The sequence below is a fragment of the Neovison vison genome, chromosome 9 (genome assembly GCF_020171115.1).
Source record: "Neovison vison isolate M4711 chromosome 9, ASM_NN_V1, whole genome shotgun sequence".
Taxonomy (NCBI): Eukaryota; Metazoa; Chordata; class Mammalia; order Carnivora; family Mustelidae; genus Neogale; species Neogale vison.
In genome coordinates this window covers 96,910,083-96,931,487 of record NC_058099.1, presented here as the reverse complement: position 1 = coordinate 96,931,487, position 21,405 = coordinate 96,910,083, and the positions used below count along the sequence as shown (strand labels likewise).

At 39.6% G+C, this 21,405-nt stretch overlaps 1 protein-coding gene across 4 annotated transcripts in view; it reads right to left on the bottom strand.

Annotated features, from left to right (window-relative positions):
• Positions 1–17,971, bottom strand: part of RIC1 (RIC1 homolog, RAB6A GEF complex partner 1) — a 147,431-nt gene extending 129,460 nt beyond the window's left edge. For all 4 annotated transcript variants that reach the window (XM_044266007.1, XM_044266009.1, XM_044266010.1 and 1 more), the window contains exon 1: positions 17,648–17,971. In XM_044266007.1, coding sequence (XP_044121942.1) covers positions 17,648–17,791 — 144 coding nt within the window. In that variant the 5' untranslated portion in view covers positions 17,792–17,971. The remainder of the gene's footprint in view (positions 1–17,647) is intronic.
• Between the last annotated feature and the right edge of the window lie 3,434 nt (positions 17,972–21,405).

Sequence of the window (21,405 nt, the reverse complement as noted above, 5' to 3'; positions counted from 1 at the left end):
CTGAAAAATGAGAATGGGAGAGAAGACTGTTCTAGGTCTTCTAAAAAGACATAACAATCCAATGGAATGCATGAACCTTGGGTACAGTTGATCCCTGAACTCCACCGGAGTTAGGAGAGCCAACCCCCACAGCTGAAAATCCACATGTAAGTTCTGACTCTTCAGAGTCATGAGTGTGTTTGCGCGCACACACACACAGGAACCAAACAGCTCAGTCTCCCAAATGGCAAGAAGACAACAAAATTAAATCAACAATTACATCTTCCTGCAGAAAAAAAGTAATTTATTTTTTCTAAATATATGACTGAAAATGGACACAAATAGCCAATTTGATCAATTTTACCCCATTAAGTCAAGAAAACAAAATCGCCTACCAAAAGTTAAAACTTACAACTTATGGCAGAGCAAAGATGCTGGCAAATCTTCCCCCCCAAAAACCACCATACAACTGTCAAAACAACCACTTCAAATATCTGGGAAAGGCAAATAAAATTTTAAGAAATATTTATTCATGAAAACTGCTGCACTTCAGCTAAGAACGATGGGAACAGATGATGTTCTTTTCATGACTGTTCCTATTCTCTCCCCAAAGCTTTACTGGAAGGCAGCAGAACCACAGTATGGGGCTGTCCATGAAGCAGCAGCAACTCTGCTGCTAGGGGTGGGCTGCCCTGACATGGAGCAGAGGGCATCACATTCTTTAGCACTGTCAGTAAAAATAGCAAACTTCTTGGAAGATTGACAGTGCTGCTAGCCAAAGGATCCAGATCTGCTTTAGGCAAATCTTCCAGGGAGATCCTGGAAATGAGAAAGCCAGAGAGGGAACAGAAAAGCCCAGCACATATCCCTAGTTCACTCTGAGACAATATTTCTTCCTTATGAAGAGGAAAACCCAAAGGACCCAAACTCTCCACTCATCCCTGTCTAACAGAGAGGCTGTGTAAATGCACAGAGAAGAGCAAAGAAAGGCCAAGCTCCCCCACACATCATGGGCTCAATGGAAGGCTATGCCTAGGAAAGGCACAGAAAGGCCCAGCAGGAAGTAAAAGCTGGACCTGACACAAAAAAATGCACTGAACTTTGCAAACACTTCCCAACACACATACAGATTAATCCACAAAGAATGGACACCTTCTAGCTCAAGATGTTTTAGGTAATCATAGACGCAACCCATAGGAATCCATAGGAAACCAAAAATAAGAAAAAATAGAGAAGTCAGTCAGTGGCTGCACATTGTAGGGGAGATTAATTTTACAAATTAAATTAGAAATGTTACTAAAAAACAATACTAGAACACAAAATCAGCAACAATAACCCTGAGAACACAAAGTATCTAGAATGTCCAATTATAAGCAAAAAACTGAAGACCTACAAAGAAACTGGTAAAATGTAACCCAGACTGATGGAAAAAGAAACTATCTCTGAGTGAGCCTAGAATACTAGACAAAAATTCACAATAGTCATGACAAATATATTAAAGAAATAAAGAAAAATATAGTAACACCTCAAAAAGTGGGGAATCTCAATAAAGAACCAATTCTAAAAATTCTAAAATTTAAAAGTATAATAAATGAAAGCTTCATTATACACACTCAACATATTTGAGAAAACAGAAAATTTTTAAAAACATATAACCATGAAGATAGTTCAATAAAATTATCCAATCTAAAAAACAGAGAGAAATAAGTCTGAAGTAAAGACAGGATCAGATGCTGTGGGACAAGTGAAGTAACCTAAAATGTTACAAAGGATTAAAAACAAATTTGAAGGGCGCCTGGGTGGCTCAGTGGGTTAAGCCGCTGCCTTCGGCTCAGGTCATGATCTCGGGGTCCTGGGATCGAGTCCCGCATCGGGCCCTCTGCTCAGCAGGGAGCCTGCTTCCTCCTCTCTCTCTCTGCCTGCCTCTCTGCCTACTTGTGATTTCTCTCTGTCAAATAAATAAATAAAATCTTTAAAAAAAAAAAACAACAAATTTGAAGAAATAATGGCTGTGAATGCCCCAAGTTTGATAAAAGACATTAAGCCACAGATTCACAATGTTTGAAGTGGGATAAATATCTACATACATACACCACAAACTACTGAAAGCCAACAAGTAAATGTTGGAAGAACAAAAATAAAATGACTGATACACAGAAAAGAACAAAGTATGATGAACAGCTGACTTCTCACCAGAAACAATGGAGGCCAGAAGACAATGAAACAAAATACATAAATGCCAAAACAACAAACAAAAAACCCCTGTCAGTCATGAATTCTATATCCAACAGAATTATTCTTCAAGACTGGAAGCAAAGAAATTTCCAGATAAACAGACTGAGAATTTGTTGCTAGCAAACCTGCCTTACAAAAATACTAAGCAATATCTCAGAAAAAAAAGAAATGACATCAAATGGCATGCAAAGAAAAGTTAACAAGCCTGAGATTGCTATACTAAAAAAGGCCTGCATGTAAGGTTGACCCTTAGCTGGCATCTGGGAACTTGGATTTGGGGAAGGCTCCTACTACTGTTTAACTGATACAAATAGCTAAATGTACCTAAACTCTACAAAACACATGGCTTATGCTAAAGCACCTGTTTCCTTCAGGGTGGGGATAGGTAGAAAGGTCCCAGTAAAATCCTTAGGGTATGAGTCTATAATGAGCTTCCCTGGTAGTCAACACTGCTTGTATGCAGTCACAAAAATCTGATGCTGAAGAAATAAGCACATCTTACACGACTGCACTAAAAAAGAACTATTGAAAGCTTACACCTGGTTCCAAGAGATTATCCCCAATGAGACTTACCTTTAGCAAATTTGCTTTGTATCCTTGTGTTGAAACAAGTAAGAGACATGAGTAGGACTATATGCTGAGTACTACAAAACTTCCTAGCAAATCACTGAACCAGGTGGTAGTTTGGGGGGGAACTACTGCCACAGATGGTAACTCAAATCCAAAGGAAGAAACACAGAGCTAAAGAAATGTTAAATACACACATAAATATAAATACACATTTTTATTTTTTTCCTTTAGTTTTGCTAAAAAATATCAGGGTTTATAAGACAATAGTTTTTAAAAATATGATTGAACCTTGAGTAACACAGGTTTGAACTGTGAAAGTCCACTTATATGCAGACTTTTTTCAATAAATACAGTAATACATCTTTTATTCCTTACAATTTTCTTAATAGTCTTTTCTCTGAATTATCTTATTGTAAGAATACAATATATAATACAACCTACAAAATATGTGTTAACCAACTGTTATCAGTAAGGTTTCCAGGCAACAGTAAACTATTAGTAGTCAAGTTTGGGGGAATCAAAAGTTATACATGGACTTATGACTGCACAGGGTCAGTGTCCCTAATCCCTGTGTTGTTCAAGGACATTATATAATACACCGTACTTCCATATGTTTACAACATACACAGATGTAACATACTACACAATATTTCAAAAAAGGTAACAGAAAATGAACAATGAGACACAAAATAAGTGAACAGATTACTTGAAGAGCACTATGAACTACATGGACCTAATACACATACAGATCACTCCACACAACAGAAAAACACACGTTTTTGCTGAGTCCACATGGAATATTCTCCAAGATAGGCCATAAAACAAGTCTTAATAAACTTATGAAGACTGAAACAATCAAAAGTATTTTTCTGATCACAACACAATGAAAATAAAGATCAACAACAAAAAGAAACCAGGAAACTCACAAATTATGTGGAAACTAAGCAACATATTTTTAAAAAATTTTTTAAAAGATTTTATTTATTTATTTGACACAGAGAGAGTGCACAAGCAGGGACAGTAGCAGAGGGAGTGGAAAAAGCAGGGAGCCCAATGTGGGCTTGATCCCAGGACCCGCTGATCATGACCCAAGCCAAAGGCAGCTGCTTAACAGACTGAGACACCCAGACATCCCTAAGAAACACATTCTTAAACAACCAATGGGAAAGAAAAAAATCACAAAGGAAAACAGAAAATACCTTAAATTAAAACACAAAACCTAAATGTATGGGATGCAACAAAAACAGTGAAAAATGGGAAATGTCCTATTGTAAATGGTTACATTAAGGGGAAAAAAGGTCTCAAACCAATCTCACATCTTAACAGGAATACAAAAAGAACAACTTAACTCAAAGCTAGAATAAGGAAATAATAAAGATGAAAGAAGAGAGAAATAAAATGAATTTAAAAAATAAGAGAAAATCAGGGCACCTGGGTGGCTCACTCAGTTAAGCGTCTGCGTTTGGCTCAATTCATGATCCCAGGGTCCTGGGAAAGAGCCCCACATTGGTCTCCCAGCTCAGTGGGGAGCCTGCTTCTCCCTCTGCCTCCCATCCATGCTTGTGTGCTCATACCCTCTCTCTTTCATGCTAAGTGAATAAATATTTTTTTTTTAAAAAAGAGAGAAAAATCAAAGAAACCAAGAATTGGTTCTTCAGAAAGATCAACAAAATTATGAAACCTTAGCTAGACTAAGAAAAAAAAAAGACTCAAATAACCAAACACAAAAACGAGAGAGAAGATACTATGAACTATATGCTAATATATTAGATAATCTAGGTGAAATGAACAAATTCTTAAAAACACACAACCACCTGCTTTCGGCTCAGGTCATGATCCCAGGGTCCTGGAATCAAGCCCCAAGTGGAGTCGGGCTCTCTGCTCAGTGGGGAGCCTGCTCCCCTTCCTCTCTCTCTGCCTGCCTTTCTGCCTACTTGTGATCTCTGACAAATAAACAAAATCTTAAAAAAAAAAAAAAAACACAACCAACCAAGACTTAATCATAAAAAAAGTAGAACCCTGAATAAACCTGTAACTAATAAAAAGTCTGAATCAGTAACTGAAAACCTCCCAACAAAAAGCAGCCCAGGACCACATGGCTAGTGGATTCTACCAACATTTAAAGGACAATTACCACCAATTCTTCACTCAAACTCTTCCAAAAAATCGAGGCTGGAACGTTTACTAACTTATTCTATGAGGCAACATTATGCTGATACAGAAAAGAAAACTACGTACAGGTCAATATCCCCAAAGAATACAGATGCAAAAACCCTCAATAAAACACTAGCAAACCAAATTTAATCCCATAAGAATTATAAACTATGACCCATGTGATTTATTCCTGAATGCAAGGATGATTAAACACATGAAAAGCAATCAATGGAATGCACCACATTAATAGAATGGAGGAAACACACATGACCATTTCAGTGAAATCAGAAAAAGCATTTGACAAAACTCAACACCTTTTCATGATCAAAACATTCAACAAACTACCAACCGAAGGAAACCACCTCAACATAACAAAAGCCATGTTTGAAAACCTACAGCCAATATTACATTCAATGGTGAAAAACTGAAAAGCTTTTCCTTTAATGTCAGGAACAAGACTGAGATGCTCACTTTTACTACCTCCATTTTAAATAGGACTGGAAATCCTGATCAGAGCAGTCAGTGAGGAAAATAAAAGGCATCCAAATTGGAAAAAAGTAAGAAAAATTATCTCTGGTCTCTGATAACATGACCATAAGTGCAGAAAATCCTACAGACTCCATACACAATTGTTAAAAGTGATAAACTTAGCACAATTTAAGGATATAGTATCCATATACAAAAGTCAGGTGCATTTCTATGTAATAATGAACATCCAAAAATGAAATTAGGAAAACAAATCCACTTAGAGTAGCATCAAAAAGAACACAGCATACTTAGGATTAAGCTTAACCAACGAAGTAAAACACCTGTACATTAAAAACCACAAAAATGTTGCTGAAATAAATGGAAGATGCAGATAAATGAGAAATACCTCCTCTGTTCCTGAATTACAAGATGATGTTAATATGTCTATCCTACCCAAGGCAATCTATAAATTCAATGTAATCCCTATCAAAATCTCAACAGCATGGGGGGTGGCAGGAATATAAAAATTCACCTTAAAAATTTGGGGCGCCTGGGTGGCTCAGTGGGTTAGGCCTCTGCCTTGGGCTCAGGTCATGATCTCAGGGTCCTGGGATCGAGCCCCGCATCGGGCTCTCTGCTCAACGGGGAGGCTGCTTCCCCCTCTCTCTCTCTCTGCCTGCCTCTCTGTCTACTTGTGATCTCTCTCTCGCTGTCAAATTAAAAAAAAAAAAAAAATCTTTTAAAATAAATAAATAAATAATATGGCATCTCAAGGGATCCCAAATACTCAAAACAATCTTGGAGAAAGAAAAAGAACAAAGTTGGAAGTCTCACACTTTCTGAATCAAAACTTACTATAAAACTATGATAATGAAAACACAGTACCATACAGGCATAAAGACTGACATATAGAACAAAATACAACACAGAACTCAGGAATAAAGCCTTGTATGTATTGTTAAAAAAACATTTCATAAGGATGCCAAGAAAATTCAGTGAGAGGAAAGAATAGCCTTTTCAACAGAAAGCACTGGGAAAACTTGACATCCACATGAAAAAACAAAATTTGACCCAAAAACTAACTCAAAAAGGAGCACAGACCTAGAAATAAGAGATAAAACTGTAAAACTTTCAAAACACAGGATAAAAACTTTCAGACATTGAGTTAGGCAATGATACTCAACATCCCTTGCTATTACATAAATGGAAATCAAAACCACAATGAGATACCCCTTTGCACGCATGAGGATGACTACCAACAAAAAGACAAAAAAGAACCAGTGCTGGTGAGGAGGTGGAGAAGCTGGGACCCTTGTGAACTGCTGGTGGGAATGTAAAATGGTGCAGCTACTGTAAAGAATAATATGACAATTTCTCAAAAAATTAAATGCAGAATTACCATACAACCCACATATTCCACTTTGGGATATATTCACTAAAGAACCAAAAGCAGGGGCCTGAATACCAACGTTCCAGCAGCATTACTCATAAGAGCCAAAAAATGGAAGCAACTCAAGTGTCCATCAATGAATGAATGAATAAACAAAATATTTACGCACAATAAAATATTATTCAGCCTTAAAAAGGAAGCAAGTGTTAGTACATACTAGAACATAAAAGAACCCTGAAAACATGCCAAATGAAATAAATTTGTCAATAAAGGCCAAATACTGTTTCCACGATGGTGGAATTCAGAGAGACAGAAAGTAGAATGGTGATTGCCCGGTAAAAGGACAAGGGAGAATTAGGGAATTATTGTTTACTGGGCGTGGAGTTTCAATTTGGGAAAAAGAGAAACATTTTGGGAATGGATGGTAATGGCTGCAAAACAGTGTGAATGTACTTAAAGCCACAGAATTATACATTTCAAATTATTATAAAGGTAAATTTGTTAGGCATATTTCACCACTTTAAAAAACTGAAAAATAGGGACACCTGGGTGGCTCAGTCAGTTAAGCATCTGCCTTCAGCTCAGGTTGTGATCCTAGGGTTCTGGGATCAAGTCCCATATCAGGCTTCCTCCAGAGCCTGCTTCTCCCTCTTCCTCTGCCTGCAGCCCGCCCTCCCTCCCTCTCTTTCTCTGTCAAATACGTAAACAGAATCTTAAAAAAAAATAGTAATAAGCAAATCCAGTTATGGAATGAATAAGTCACAGGGATAAGTACTGCATAAGGAACATAGTCAATGAGACTGTAATAGGTTGTAAAGTAGCTACACTTGTGGTGAGCACAGCATAATGTATAGAGACGTTGAATCACCTTGCTGTACACCTGCAACTATGTAACACTGTCAAGGACACTCAAAAATTTTAAAAAGCCATGAGAGTAAAAAGGAGGCTGAAAAAAATTGCTGTATTTTACCAGAATTAAGTATTAACCTGAGGTGTATGTAATAATATACACATGGTAACCACCAGAGAAACTGTTAACAAAATAAATCAGAAAAATATGGTTAAGAAATCAAAGCACCTGGGCGTGTGGGTGATCCCAGGGTCCTGGGATAGAGTCCTACATTGGGTTCCCTGCTCAGTGGGGAGTTGCTTCTCCCTCTACCCCACCCCACTGCTGCTGGGCAAACTTGCAAATAAACAAAATCTTTAAAGAAAGAAAAAAAGAGAAATTAAAGTAATTAAAAGAGTAACAAGTAAACAAAGGACATGAGAAATACAGAAAACAAAACACCGAAAGAGCTAATATAAACCCAACCTACCAATAATTACTGGTACATGTGAACGGACTAAACACTCCAATCAAATGGCAGAGATTACCAGACTGGGATGGGGGGTGGGGTGGGAAACAACAATAAAAGCAAGATCTAAATAAACTTTGTTCATACAAGACTTATACTTTGACTCAAAAATGTCATTAGTCTATGAAAGTAAAAGGGCAGAAAAGGTATGTCACACAAGTGGTAACCATGAGAAAACTGTGTATTAATACACAACAAAACAGACTTTATGAAAAGAAACATTAGCGGAGAGAGAGAACTAATACTGATAAAAAGGTCAATACAAAAGGCAAATAAAGGGGTGCCTGGGTGGCTCAGTGGGTTAAGGCCTCTGCTTTCAGCTCAGGTCATGATCACAGGGTCCTGGGACCGAGCCCCGCATCGGGCTCTCTGCTCAGCAGGGAGCCTGCTTCCTCTTCTCTCTCTGCCTGCCTCTCTGCCTACTTGTGATCTCTGTCAAATAAATAAATAAAATATTTTTTAAAAAAAGGCAAATAAAACCATTACAAACGTATACAAACCTAACTATGCAGCCCAAAACTATATGAAGCAAAAACCAAGAGAATTGAAGCAGAAAACTATTTAACAATAGAATTGGAGATTTCAATCTCTACTCTCAATAACTGACAGAGCTAAACTGAACACTAACAAGGATACAGAAGACTTGAAAGACCATGTCAACCAATTTAATCTACCATTTAGAGAGCACTCTGCCAATAGCAAAATATTCTTTACAAGTGCACATCAAACGTTTTCCAACAAAAAGCATATGCTAATCCATAAAACAGGTCTTAATGATCTTAAAGGAATAAAATCATTCAAAATATAGTCCCAAACAATGGAATTAAGTTAGGAATCAACAACAAAGAATTTGGGAAATCTTCAAATATTTGGAAATTAAACCACATACTTGTAAATAACCCATGAGATGATTCAATGAAATGATTAAATTTTAAAAAGGATTCCTTTTTAAAAACTGAACTGAAAATAAAATTGGTGCATATCAAATATTTGGTACACAAGGGATTTCAAGGGAAAGGAAAATATTCTACATGATATTACAATGACAGATACCAAAAAAAAAAAAAAAAAAAAAAAACCATTGGGATCCCACTGAATCTGTAAACCACTCTGGAAATACTGGATCTTAATAATCTGTGAATATGGGATTTATTTCCATTTACTTACATCTCTATTTTCTTTCACCAATGGTTTTAAAGTTTTCAGCATACAAGTCTTTCACCTTGTAAGTTAAGTTTAATCCTAAGTATTCTTTTTAATGCTATTGTAAATTGTCTTCTTAGCTTCATCTGTGAATGTTCATTGTTATTGTATAGCTATGCAGCTGATTTCTGCATGTTGATTTTGTGCCTTGAAATTCTGCTGAATTTATTTATCAGTTCTAACTATAAAAACTGAGGGGCACGCGGGTAGCTCAGTTGGTTGAGCATCAAACTGTTGGTTTTGAATCAGGCCATGATCTCAGGGTTGTGAGATCCGACCCATGAAGAGTTCTGTGCTCAGCACAGAGTCAGCTTGAGATTCTCTTTCCCTCTCCCTCTGCCCTTTCCCCCAGTTGCACATGCACACTCACACTTTCTCTTCCTCTAAAATAAATAAATCTAAAAAACAAAAACAAACAAACAAACAACAAAAAAACCACCAATGATAGTAACTTTTCGCAAGGTTGCAAAACAGCAATACACAACAATCAATTTTGCACTTATATACGTATAACAATCTGAAAATAAAATTAACAATTACATCCACAAGAGCACAACAAAAGAGAAATAAAATTACTTGAGAAAAAAATTAACAAAAGACCTGTGCATTGAAAACTACAAAATACTGCTAAGAAAAAATTTTTTAAATCTAAATAAATGGAAAGACACTGCATAGCACATTCATAGACTGGAATATTCTATACCATTAAGATACCAATTCTCTCTACTGATCTATGTTTTTAGTACAATCCCCTGAAAATCCTGATTTTTGTTTTATTTTTGCTTTGTTTTTGGGGGGGTTGAAATTGAAAAGATTATTCTAAAATTTATACAACAATACAAAGGATCTAGAATACGCAAAATAATTTTGAAAGTATGACTTTTACCACCCAATTTCTGAACTTGTTATAGAGCTACAGTGTGATGCTTGCATAACAGACATACTGATGAATAAAAGAGAACAGAAAACTCAGAAATAATCCCTTATTATTTGACAAAGGTGCCAATGCAATTCAGTAGGAAAGAATCTTTCCGACAAATTGTGCTAAGACAACTGGATCTATATGTTAAAAAACAAAAAACAAAAAACAAAAAAACTGAACTTCGATCTTTACAAACAAAAAAGTCAACTCAAAATGGATGACAAACCTATGTATGAGAACTCAAATTATAAAACTTATAAAACATAAGATGCTATGTCCTTACATTGGCCAAAGGTTTTTTTTTTTAACACATAAAAAGCATGATTCATAAAGAAAAAACAAAAACAAAAACCGAGGCTGAACCAAAATTAAGCTTCTATTCTCCAAAAGACACCACTAAGAACCTGAAAATCCAAAACCCTCACAACTCATGAAGGCAAAAACACTCCAAACAGAAAAGGGGAGGTGGGGAAAGAGGACTTGAATACATATTTCATCAAATAAGGTACACAAATTACTAATAAACTGCTAAAAAGATACTAAACATCCTCAGTCATTAGGAAAGTACAAATTAAAGTCACACTGAGATACCACTACAAACCCACTAAATTGACTAATAAAAAAAAACTAAAACAGCAAGTATTGAGAAGGAGGTGGAGAAACAGAAACTTTCGTACTTTGCTGGTAGGCTGTAAAATTCTAGCAGCACTGTGCAATAGTTTGGAGGTTTCCTAAAAAGTTAAACATCAACTTACTATATGACCCAATAGTTCCACTCCTCAGCATCTCCCCACAAGAAATGATACACACTCTCGCAAAGACATATATACAGTTGTTTGTAGCGGCATTACCCATAATGACCCCAAGAAACAAACAACCAAATATCGATCAACTGGAATGTATTTTTAGGATGTGGTATAGCCACACAATGGACTAATACTCAGCTATGAAAAGGAATACCACAAAAACAGTAGCTGGGGCTGGACTGGGAGCAGAAGTTAAATGCAAATGGGCATGATACTTTTTGGGATGCCATAAATGTCCTAAAACTAGACTATGATGATGGCTGTACAACTCCATAAATGCACTAAAAATCAGTGTACATTTACAATATACTTCTTTTACATTTTATGATATACTTTATTTATAATAAAGCTGTTAGAAAATTAAACCATTACAAATTCTACTATACTATTCTATACCCATAGTAATATTCAAAATCTCATTTGTAAATTTATGTATGCTCTATTATGGATATAAGGCAAATCACTTGGGGAGACAGATTAGAGACAGCGACTCAAAATAAAGCAATTGTAATGAATTTAAAAGAAAGGTAAGATACCTTGATTCCAATCAACTGATGCTTGGTAATCAATAAAATATTTTTAATTAAGTAATTCACTTTGTGGCAAGCATGAATTCTAGACTATTTTTACATACTTTTAAACTAAAATTTATTCTAATTTGATAAATTGCATATTTAGCAATAAATACAATGCCTTAACACAGCATTTCCTACACCACCATTTTAGGGGACAGTCACTGTACTATTTAATCATATAGTGAGAAAATAATTTTTCCAATTCTTCTTCAATCTTTTTGATTTAGATAAAGAGGAAATCTGTGAGTGGTGCTAGCTTACCTCTAAACACTTCTCGTGTAACTGCTAACTGCTCCTTTTAAGAAAAGGGCAAGAGCCTTTGGCAGGAACCTACATTTTCATTACAGTGTTTCCTCATACAGTAACCCTGTATTCATCAAAGGGGTGCTAGCTTTCCATTTACTGTAAAGATAAAAATTACTTTGAAAGAGAATTTCAAGTTTTAAAGTTAGATTGGAGAAGTACTGTAAGGATAGGGCAAAAGTCATGAATGAGTCATGCGAAGAACTTAAATACAAGAAACACTGCCTCCCATGATGTAAAGCACCTAGTCCACATTAAAATCAGAAAGAATGTTTACCTGTAATATGGATCACATCAATGATTCACAAGCACCTGAAGAAGATGGGTGAAATGTCTTTATTTAAAATGTTTATGCTGCTGCTTTTCTGGGAGAGCACCCTTTCCACAGATCACTTCAATAGAAACACAAACTGGGAGCCAGGAGTTCAACCGGGTTATAAAACTGCACGACAGTTTAAGTTTTGGTCGAGGACCCATTACCATGTAGCACTTTTCCTCCCTAGCTTACACAGTTATAACCGGCATGCATAGGTTTATGTACAGCATGTTGTTTGATGCACTGGTATCTTGCAAAATGATCACCACCAGAGTGTTAGCTGACTCCTGCACCCCCTGTTTATCCTTTCTTTTCCATAGTGAGAACACTGAAGATCTACTCTCTTGGCAACTTTCAAGTATATAAAACAGTATTGGGAACTAGTCTCATTATGCTGTACATTAAATCCCCCGAAATCACCTTATAGCTGAAGTTTGTACCCTTTGAACAATTCTCTTTCGGCCACACCTCCTAGCCTCTGGTGAACCACCATACTCGTCTGTCTGTCTGTCTATGCATTTGGCTTTTTTATATTCCACAAGTAAGTGCCATCATACAGTATCTGTCTCTAATTTTACTTAACATAATGCCCTCAAGGTCCATCCAAGTTGCTGCAATTGGAAAGCTACCCTTATTTCTTGTGGCTGAAGAATATTCCATTGTGAATATATACCAAATCTTCTTTATCTATTCATCCACTGACACTTAGGTTGTTTCCCTATCTTGGCTACTGTGAATAACACGTACTACTCTTTTCTAATATAACTGAACTGTATATACACATATACTTTTCTAATATAACTGAATATAATAAAAAAATACTTAATTCACTTTCATTTAAATAACCCTCTCTAAAGTAACTTTTTCTGACTTTAACTTGTAATTTAATACTACCATGTTTATTTTGATTACATGTCAACATTTAAAAACCTTCTATTTATTAAATCTTTTAAAAAATTCTGTGCTATGCATAGGATACCCTAAATTATTTTTAAAATATTTATTAAGCATATGCTTTTGTACAAGGCATTATGATGGGTAGTATGAAAGATCATTTCTGCCCTCCAGAAACTTAAAATCTAACTGGAGAATTAAATCATGTGTGCCAAACTTACAATACAAAGATTAGTTCATCAAAAAAATGAACTTTTCTGGTTATGGTAAATAATGACTCAGAGAAAGCAGGATTTCAACAGCAACTAAAGGATGGCTGATATTCTGATAGGCAGAGATGGGGTAAGTGAGCATCCCAAGAGGGGAGCGTGTCTGACAGCAAACTAAGGAGTTTGAACTTCATTCTTTAACCAATAATAAACCCTAAAAGACTTCCAAGCAGTGAGTTCACACAGAAGGCTCTCTGGAGGCAGTCCACAGTAGAACAGAACTGAGAAAGTAAGAAATGGGAGACTGGGAAAATCTAGGTACGAACTGAATGACCTTCCTGAGGTCCACAGGTAACCATATACTTAATCCTACAATGTGGCTGCTTTGAACATCTATTTCACAGTTCTCTATTACTAGCATATACCAACGAGGACATAAGTTACTAGTTAGGTTTACTCAACGACACATAATTAATTTCATAAGCTCAGTAATTATTTGCATATTTCAGCTCTTTATTAGCAACCTTCGCAGTGATAACTCACAAAATTCTCATTGATTATCAATACACAACATCTTTGGATAAAGTGTTTTGTTATGTTTTACATGCCCCTTCACTCCTTTCATACATCGCCTATTTAAGCAATCTTCCATAGAAGGTGTTCAAAAATACTTCTAAGGGTAATTTATATATATGAAATTATGACCTGAAAATGGAGATAAGACTAATTTAGAATTACAGCATTCTAAGGTATCATTTTGTGGTTCACATACGTGGACTTTAATATTTATACTTCAACAGTATATTAGAAAAATAATTCTAGGCTCTCTAGTATGTACAAAACACAATCTCCCACAACACCCATAAATGGGTTAGTCATAAATCATAACATGATATAAACAGCAACTTCAGTCCCAAAGCTGAAACTAGTCCTTTCACAATATGCTTAGCAGAAATAATGGTCAACTGCTCCGTCAATTAAGTCATACCTTTACCACCCCAACCTAACATATATGTGCTCAACCATTTTTTAAGCATCCTTTTTTGGGTTCCAGAATATATGGATGATCCCTGTTGTAAACTCCTAAGCAATTTTTAGAACTTCTAAGTAGAATCACAAAGTAGAGAAAACAAATTTACATCAACATGTTACAATGAAAACAAGTTACACCTTCACACTAAAAATGCTTCTCTCTCCCACTCCCCCTGCTTGTGTTCCCTTTCTCGCTGTATCTCTGTCAAATAAATAAAATCCTAAAAAAAAATTTCACTAAAAAAACCATAAAATGTACACAAGTTATTCTTAGAGATTTTACTGTAATGTTTTTATAATCTCATGACTAATCAACATTTTAAACATAACAACTCTTTTGGACATTTGAAAAAAAAAACAAGACAGATTAGACTATTAAATGCACATTTTCTCTTTTTAAAAATTCATCCCTAAGTGACTTTAACTAAGAGAGACCCAACAAAATTTCAAATAAGCAAATCCTATTATATCTTTACCTTTTCATGCAAGTCTCTCCTTGTCTCCAAATTTCCTCATAGCAGCTTTTAAGACCTCAACTCCATAAAAACCCGTCTTTAGATCTTCCATGTTCACTTTATTCCATAAAATTACCTGTATGTATAATATCTCTCCAAAAGCAAAGCTTTCATCTTCTCAGGTGAACATTTTAAACCAATTCACTTTACTGCGCAGCAACTGATAGCTCCTCAATTTAGCTAGAGTTGTTTTCATCTTTAAAAGAAGTTTCCTAACTGAAATTGATTTTACCTTAGTTTCAGTAAGGTTAGAAATTAAACAAAACGAAACCCAAAAAACTCTGAGTGAAAAAAATCCTTTCAAGTAGAAGAGGTTCAAAGCTGGAATCCGTCACCTGTTTCTCATCACCCCAGCTATATAATCACGGACCTTAAAATCATCTGATCCAATTTTTTTTAAGATTTTATTTATTTATTTCTCAGAAAGAGAGAGAGAGAGAGCGCGCACACAATCAGGCAGAGTGGCAGGCAGAGACAGAGAGAGAAGCTGGCTGCCCGCTAAGCAAGGAGCCCAATGTGGGGGGGCACCTGGGCGCTCAGTGGGTTGAGCCTCTCCCAGGTCATGATCCAGGGGTCCTGGGATCGAGCCCCGTGTCGGCCTCTCTGTTCAGCGGGGAGCCTGCTTCCCTTCCTCTCTCTCTGCCTTTCTCTCTGCCTACTTGTGATCTCTGTCTGTCAAATAAATAAAGAAAATCTTTAAAAGGAGCCCAATGTGGGACAAAGAGCCTGATGCAGCACACGATCCCAGGACCCTGGGATCATGACCTGAGCCGAAGGCAGTGGCTTAACTGACTGAGCCACCAAGGCGTCCCTAAAATCATCTGATCCAATCTTCATTTTTAAAGTGATGAAGCTGATGCCAGAGATCAAGGTTAACCATAAAGTCTACAGTAACATGCAGCCTCCCCTAAGGTATACCTGCATTTCATTTAACCTGATACTTGTGAGCCCACAGAGTCCCTAGACCTAACTGCACATTGTGTCTTATATGGTAATGATCCTAGGACTTCCGTAGAAAGTAGGTATCTATAGGTGTAGGATGAAAGCTTAAAGGAAGGAGTAGTAGTTGTTTTAAATTCCATGACTGCCTAATTTACATAGTATCCAACTGCAAAAGCAAAAATCATTTTTATAAAATATCCCTAAGAAAGCTGAGGTATATTTTTGTTTCTTTTAAAGAACAATGAAGTAACCTACAGGCCTCTAGTCTATTCATCCTTCATACCAAGTTAGTTCTGCCTAAACTTAAATTAGGTCCACCTTTTTAGAGATAGTTAAATTTCAGGCTGTTACATTAGAGTATAAATTCATACTAAATTTAGAATACAACTTAACACTGAAGTTCTAATTACTTTTTCTGCATGCTACTTTGAAGATAATAGTTATATATGCCCAAAGAAATAAACTACCCAACGTAAATAAGCTACACAACGTAAATGAATTAGTATCTCATTTAAAAACCAAATGATATACAATATGCATATGCAAAAACGAAATCAAGTACCAGACTTCTGTCACACTGCTGGTTATGTAACAACCTCTTTTGTCTTGATACATATTTAAAAATTAAATCGGCCCAAACTTAATGGCAGTTTGATTTACAGCCTATGACGGCCACATAAAAAGATACCAGAAATATCTAAATCCCATCATCACTTCTACCAGGGCTGTGTGTGAGAATAGTCAAGGGCTTTATGTAAGTATTCAAATGGTCAGTACAGACAGTTGAGGGTTTTCACTGATTTAACTCAAGCCAGTAAAGCCAGTGTGCCACACAGATGTAATAAAGCCAAGGTCACAACCTATTTCCACGCGGACAAGTTAGCTATAAAAAGGGAAAACTTCACTCAGACGTCGGTTAGTACCGCCTTCTTTGGGGAGGGGAAAAAAAAGAACTTGAATTCGGTCGCTTTTATAGACTGACCTAGAGCAGCGTTCACGGGAAATGGAGAGTATCCCATTCACCACTGATTTTTTGAAGTCCCCCCCCCTCTTATCTACTCGGTAATTAGATACACGAACGAAATACCAGGACTCGCAGAAAGCAAACACAGAACTCAGTTTCATGCTTTTCCCCAGGCTGATTATTTCCAGGTGTTAAATACCCGGGAGCAGCGCGGCCAGATCTGAGTTCAACTCAAGCTCCTCCGAAGCCCCCTGTAATTCTCCAACGTGGAGTGCAAGAGCAGCAGAGAAGGGCACTCGCCGGAGAGCGGGCAGATGTTTGGGGGGGAAGCGAGGAGCAGGACAAGCAGACCATTCGTCAAACTACAGATCCTGGCCGCAGCTGCTGGAAGTAAGTTCTCGCAGGCCTGGGGAGTCTGGCACTGCGTGAAGCCCGACAGGCTTTCCGCAACTCCCGAACCACGGCCTGGGAACTCACAGCTCCCAGGTTTCTATCTGTGGAAAGTTTAAACAAATTCGCTCCTCGGGGAATGGGGGAAGGGAGCGGAGGGCAAGTCCGGGCTCGGCCGAGGGAGCGCGCGAGGTGTGCGCGGTGCGCGGCCGCCGCTCCGACGCGGGGAGGCGCACGGCTTCTCGGCTGCCGCCGCCGCCGCCTCTGCCCGCGAGCCCCGGCCGAACCGGGACGCGGCCGCGAGGAGCCGCGGGTCCGGCGCCGAGGGGCAGGGGCGCGGGACTCCGGGTGGAAGTTAAGGGCGGGACCGTGCCGGGGCGCCGGGGAGGGCGCGGCGAGAGGCGGCGGGCGGCTCTACTTACTCGGCTGTACCAGATGCTGAGGCGGACCGGGGCCAGCACGGCGAAGAAAGTCCTCTGGGGGTCGGACTGAACGTGGAAGGGCGCCTCGGCCGGGGTGCCCAGAGGGCACAGCAGCCTCTTGGGCCAGCCGCTCAGGAAATACATGGTCCGCGCGGAGCCGCCGACGCCGCGGCGCCCGGCGGCCCCCGGCCCCGTCCGTCACACTCAGCGGCCCGGGGCCGGACGCCCGCCTCCCACACCGCCACCGGCCGACTCGGCGGCGGCGGCAGCGGCAGCTCGGGGCATCTGCCCGCTGGCCGGGCCGGGCCGGGCCGACGCGAAGCTGAGCGACGAAGGAATCCTCGGGCTGACGGGGCCCACTGTGGGGGAGGTAGGGGGAGGAAGAGTCGGGATGGAGAGGGGGCGGGAGGAGCGCGGAGGCCCGCCCCGGCCCCGGCCCCACCCCTTCCTCGGGCCGCACGGGCGTCACCACGCCGCGCCGCGTGGGTCGGGCCGGGGAGGGCTGTCGCGCGCACGCGCATTGGCGGCTTCTCCCCTCCCCCTCGCTCTGCTTTCTGAAGCTCCGCCCCAATCTTCAAGAGCGGCCGCCGCGCTGCGTCAGTACGCAAGCGCTTTTGCCCCCTTCTGGCCCCTTTGAGCCTCTCACTTACAATCTGGAATATTTTGTTTGGGCCGGGTGGGCGGGGCAGCAGCCTGAGACCCACAGGAAAGTGGGCCGAACTGGGCGAGACGCCGCTGCGCGGTGACTGGGCCCGCGGAGCACGCCTCATGCCAGGCCTAGCCAAATTTGACTTCCTTTCGCGGATTGGTGAGGCCCGTGGGGCAGGGGGTGGGGGGTTTGCGCCCAGATCAAGTCACGTGACTTTCCCCTCCGCCCCACCCCTCCACCTCCACCCAGGTGCTGGGTGGTGGGGTCCTGGGCCCCGTGAACCTCTGCTATGTGTCAAGATCCGCAGTGAAAGCTCGCGATCGAGTTCCTGCCCTCATGGAGTTTACAGCCCAGAGGGGGACTTTATTTAATCCGTGAATAAACCACCTACCATGAACGTGTCTCAGACTTTGCCTTCATGTTTCCAAATCTAGCGTGTAATTTTTGAATTCAGTTTGTAGTCATCTGTGCCTTTGCCAACCACAACGTTAGACAAGGCAAGGCTCTCTCTTTTTTGCACCCTCAGTAGAGTATATGCTGCAAAAGACCTGGACATAATTTCTGAGCTGGAACGGACTTTAGAGTCTCTCTAGTTGGTTGTTTAACTTGTGGACCCCAGGGATCACCTTAGCAACTGTTTCTTTTTAAGTATTGACCCAGCGATTACCTTTGGATAGGAGGACGGTGTGAATGGGGATGGAGTGTAGGGGGGAGCGCCTAGAATAAAAAGCTTGCTTCTCATTGTCCGTTCTTTTTGTTCAGCTTGCATTTTTCCACATTTTTAAAAATTAAAAAATAGTTGAATTAACCTAGGTTTAAAGCAAATGTTATATTAAAAAGTAGCAACAGACAGCAGAGGAAGAAACAAAGTAACTTAATACATATCAGATGTAGCGTTGCAGCTGGTACTCATAACAAAGAATGTAACTTAATTTTTTTAAACATTCACTGCATTCCCCGGAAGGTGATCAAAGAACCCAGGATTCCTCAAATCAAAGCTGAAACTGCCTCACCTCTCACTGGCCTCTTGTGGTCAGCCTGTGTCTCCTTCCTGGTGTTTTTTTCCCCAACATCCAACAGAGCAGCCTGGCACACACTTAGAATAGTAAACTCTGAAAATATGTGTCAAATGAAAATTGGAAGGGAAAACCCTGATCCAGCTGAAGTACACCATCAGACAAATAAAGAGACCCTGGGAGGTTTCTTGACTTAAAAAATAAAACTGTAGAACAACAGTGTTGCATCATACTTTTATCTGACTTACTCTGATCCAGCTATGCTCTTGGCAGAAAGAGAAAATGAATCAGTTACAGTGCAGAAATTCCTCTGGCCATTTTACTGAGAATGTATTTGTCCCAGCTCCCTTTCAGACAGACTTTGTGCTCGTGTGCCTTCTGAAAGCATCTTACTGCACACATGTGTAATATAAGGAACTTAAAAGTAATTTTTTAAAAGATTTTATTTATTTATTTGACAGAGATCACAAGTAGGCAGAGAGGTAGGCAAAGAGCGAGGAAGGGAAGCAGGCCCCCTGCTGAGCAGAGAACCCGATGCGGGACTCGATCCTAGGTCCCTGAGATCATGACCTGAGCCGAAGGCAGCAGCTTAACCCACTGAGCCACCCAGGCGCCCAAAAGTAATTTTTTTTTTTTTGCACTCAGTTTTAACTTTACTTGCTGAGGTTATTTATTTTAGGGGGGGTGGAGAGAATCTTAAGCAGGCTCCACACCCAGCGCAGAGCCTGAAGTGTGGCTCCATCTCACAACCCTGAAATTATGACCTGAGCCGAAATCAAGAGCTGGACTCTTAACTGACTGAGCCACCCAGGTGCCCCTACTTGCTGCCTTTAGAATCTAATTCCCTTGCTACATTCTTGTGGCACTTAAGGTTTACAAAGTATTTTCAAATATATGACTTGATTTCGTTCCACAGTAAACCTTCAATGAGGGTAATATTGGTGTGATATTTATTCTCATTTTTTAAAATTTTCAGCATAACAGTATTCCTTGTTTTTGCATCACACCCAGTGCTCCATGCAATCCGTGCCCTCTCTAATACCCACCACCTGGTTCCCCCAACCTCCCACCCCACCCTGCCCCTTCAAAACCCTCTGATTGTTTTTCAGAGTCCATAGTCTGTCATGGTTCACCTCGCCTTCCTCCAATTTCCAACTCCCTTCTCCTCTCTAACTCCCCTTGTCCTCCATGCTATTTGTTATGCTTCACAAATAAGTGAAACCATATGATAATTGACTCTCTCTGCGTGACTTATTTCACTCAGCAAGCAGGACCAGTGTAGTGGAGGAGCCTGAAAAGAAGTGCTCCTTTCTGCAGAGCCACTCGTCTTGAGACTTGATTGAATTGAACTCTGCTAGCCGCTGGAGGCAGTGAGGGGCTAGGGGTGGGGTGAGTGCCATATTTGATTCTCCTCAAGCCCTTAAGAGTTCCTTATTGTGGGGGCGCCTGGGTGGCTCAGTGGGTTAAAGCCTCTGCCTTCGGCTTGGGTCATGATCTCAGGGTCCTGGGATCGAGCCCCACATTGGGATCTCTGCTCAGTGGGGAGCCTGTTTCTCTCTCTCTCTTTGTCAAATAAATAAATAAAATCTTTAAAAAAAAAAAAAGTTCCTTATTGTGGTAGAAACCTTATGAACTGACTCTTCCAGCTTTCAAATATCCTATTCTAACCTTACTTTGTAAATACACTAGCAATTCTATGCCCTTGATCTTCCTTCTTCTTCTATTCCAGCACCATAACTCTAGCTAAACTTTACAGAAACCTAGTCTGAGCTAAGACTAAGTTGGTCAATAAAAACTAACAGGTACGTGTTTTCAAACGAACAGACTTTTGTACAAGAAATAACGATAAGGGTGCACAGAAACAGAAGTACATTTATAAACTGTTGATGGGAGTATAATTTGGTGCAGTTTTTCTAAAGTGTAGTTGGAATTACATTTAAAAATGGAGAGATCTTTAAGCATACATACCCCTGGCTCCAACTATTTCTAGCCAATGATTGTTTTCTAAGGAAACAAACACTGGTATGTAGAGTTCAGCTTTAAGAATGTACCCCACAGGGGTGCCTGGATGGTTCAGCTGGTTAAGTGTCCAA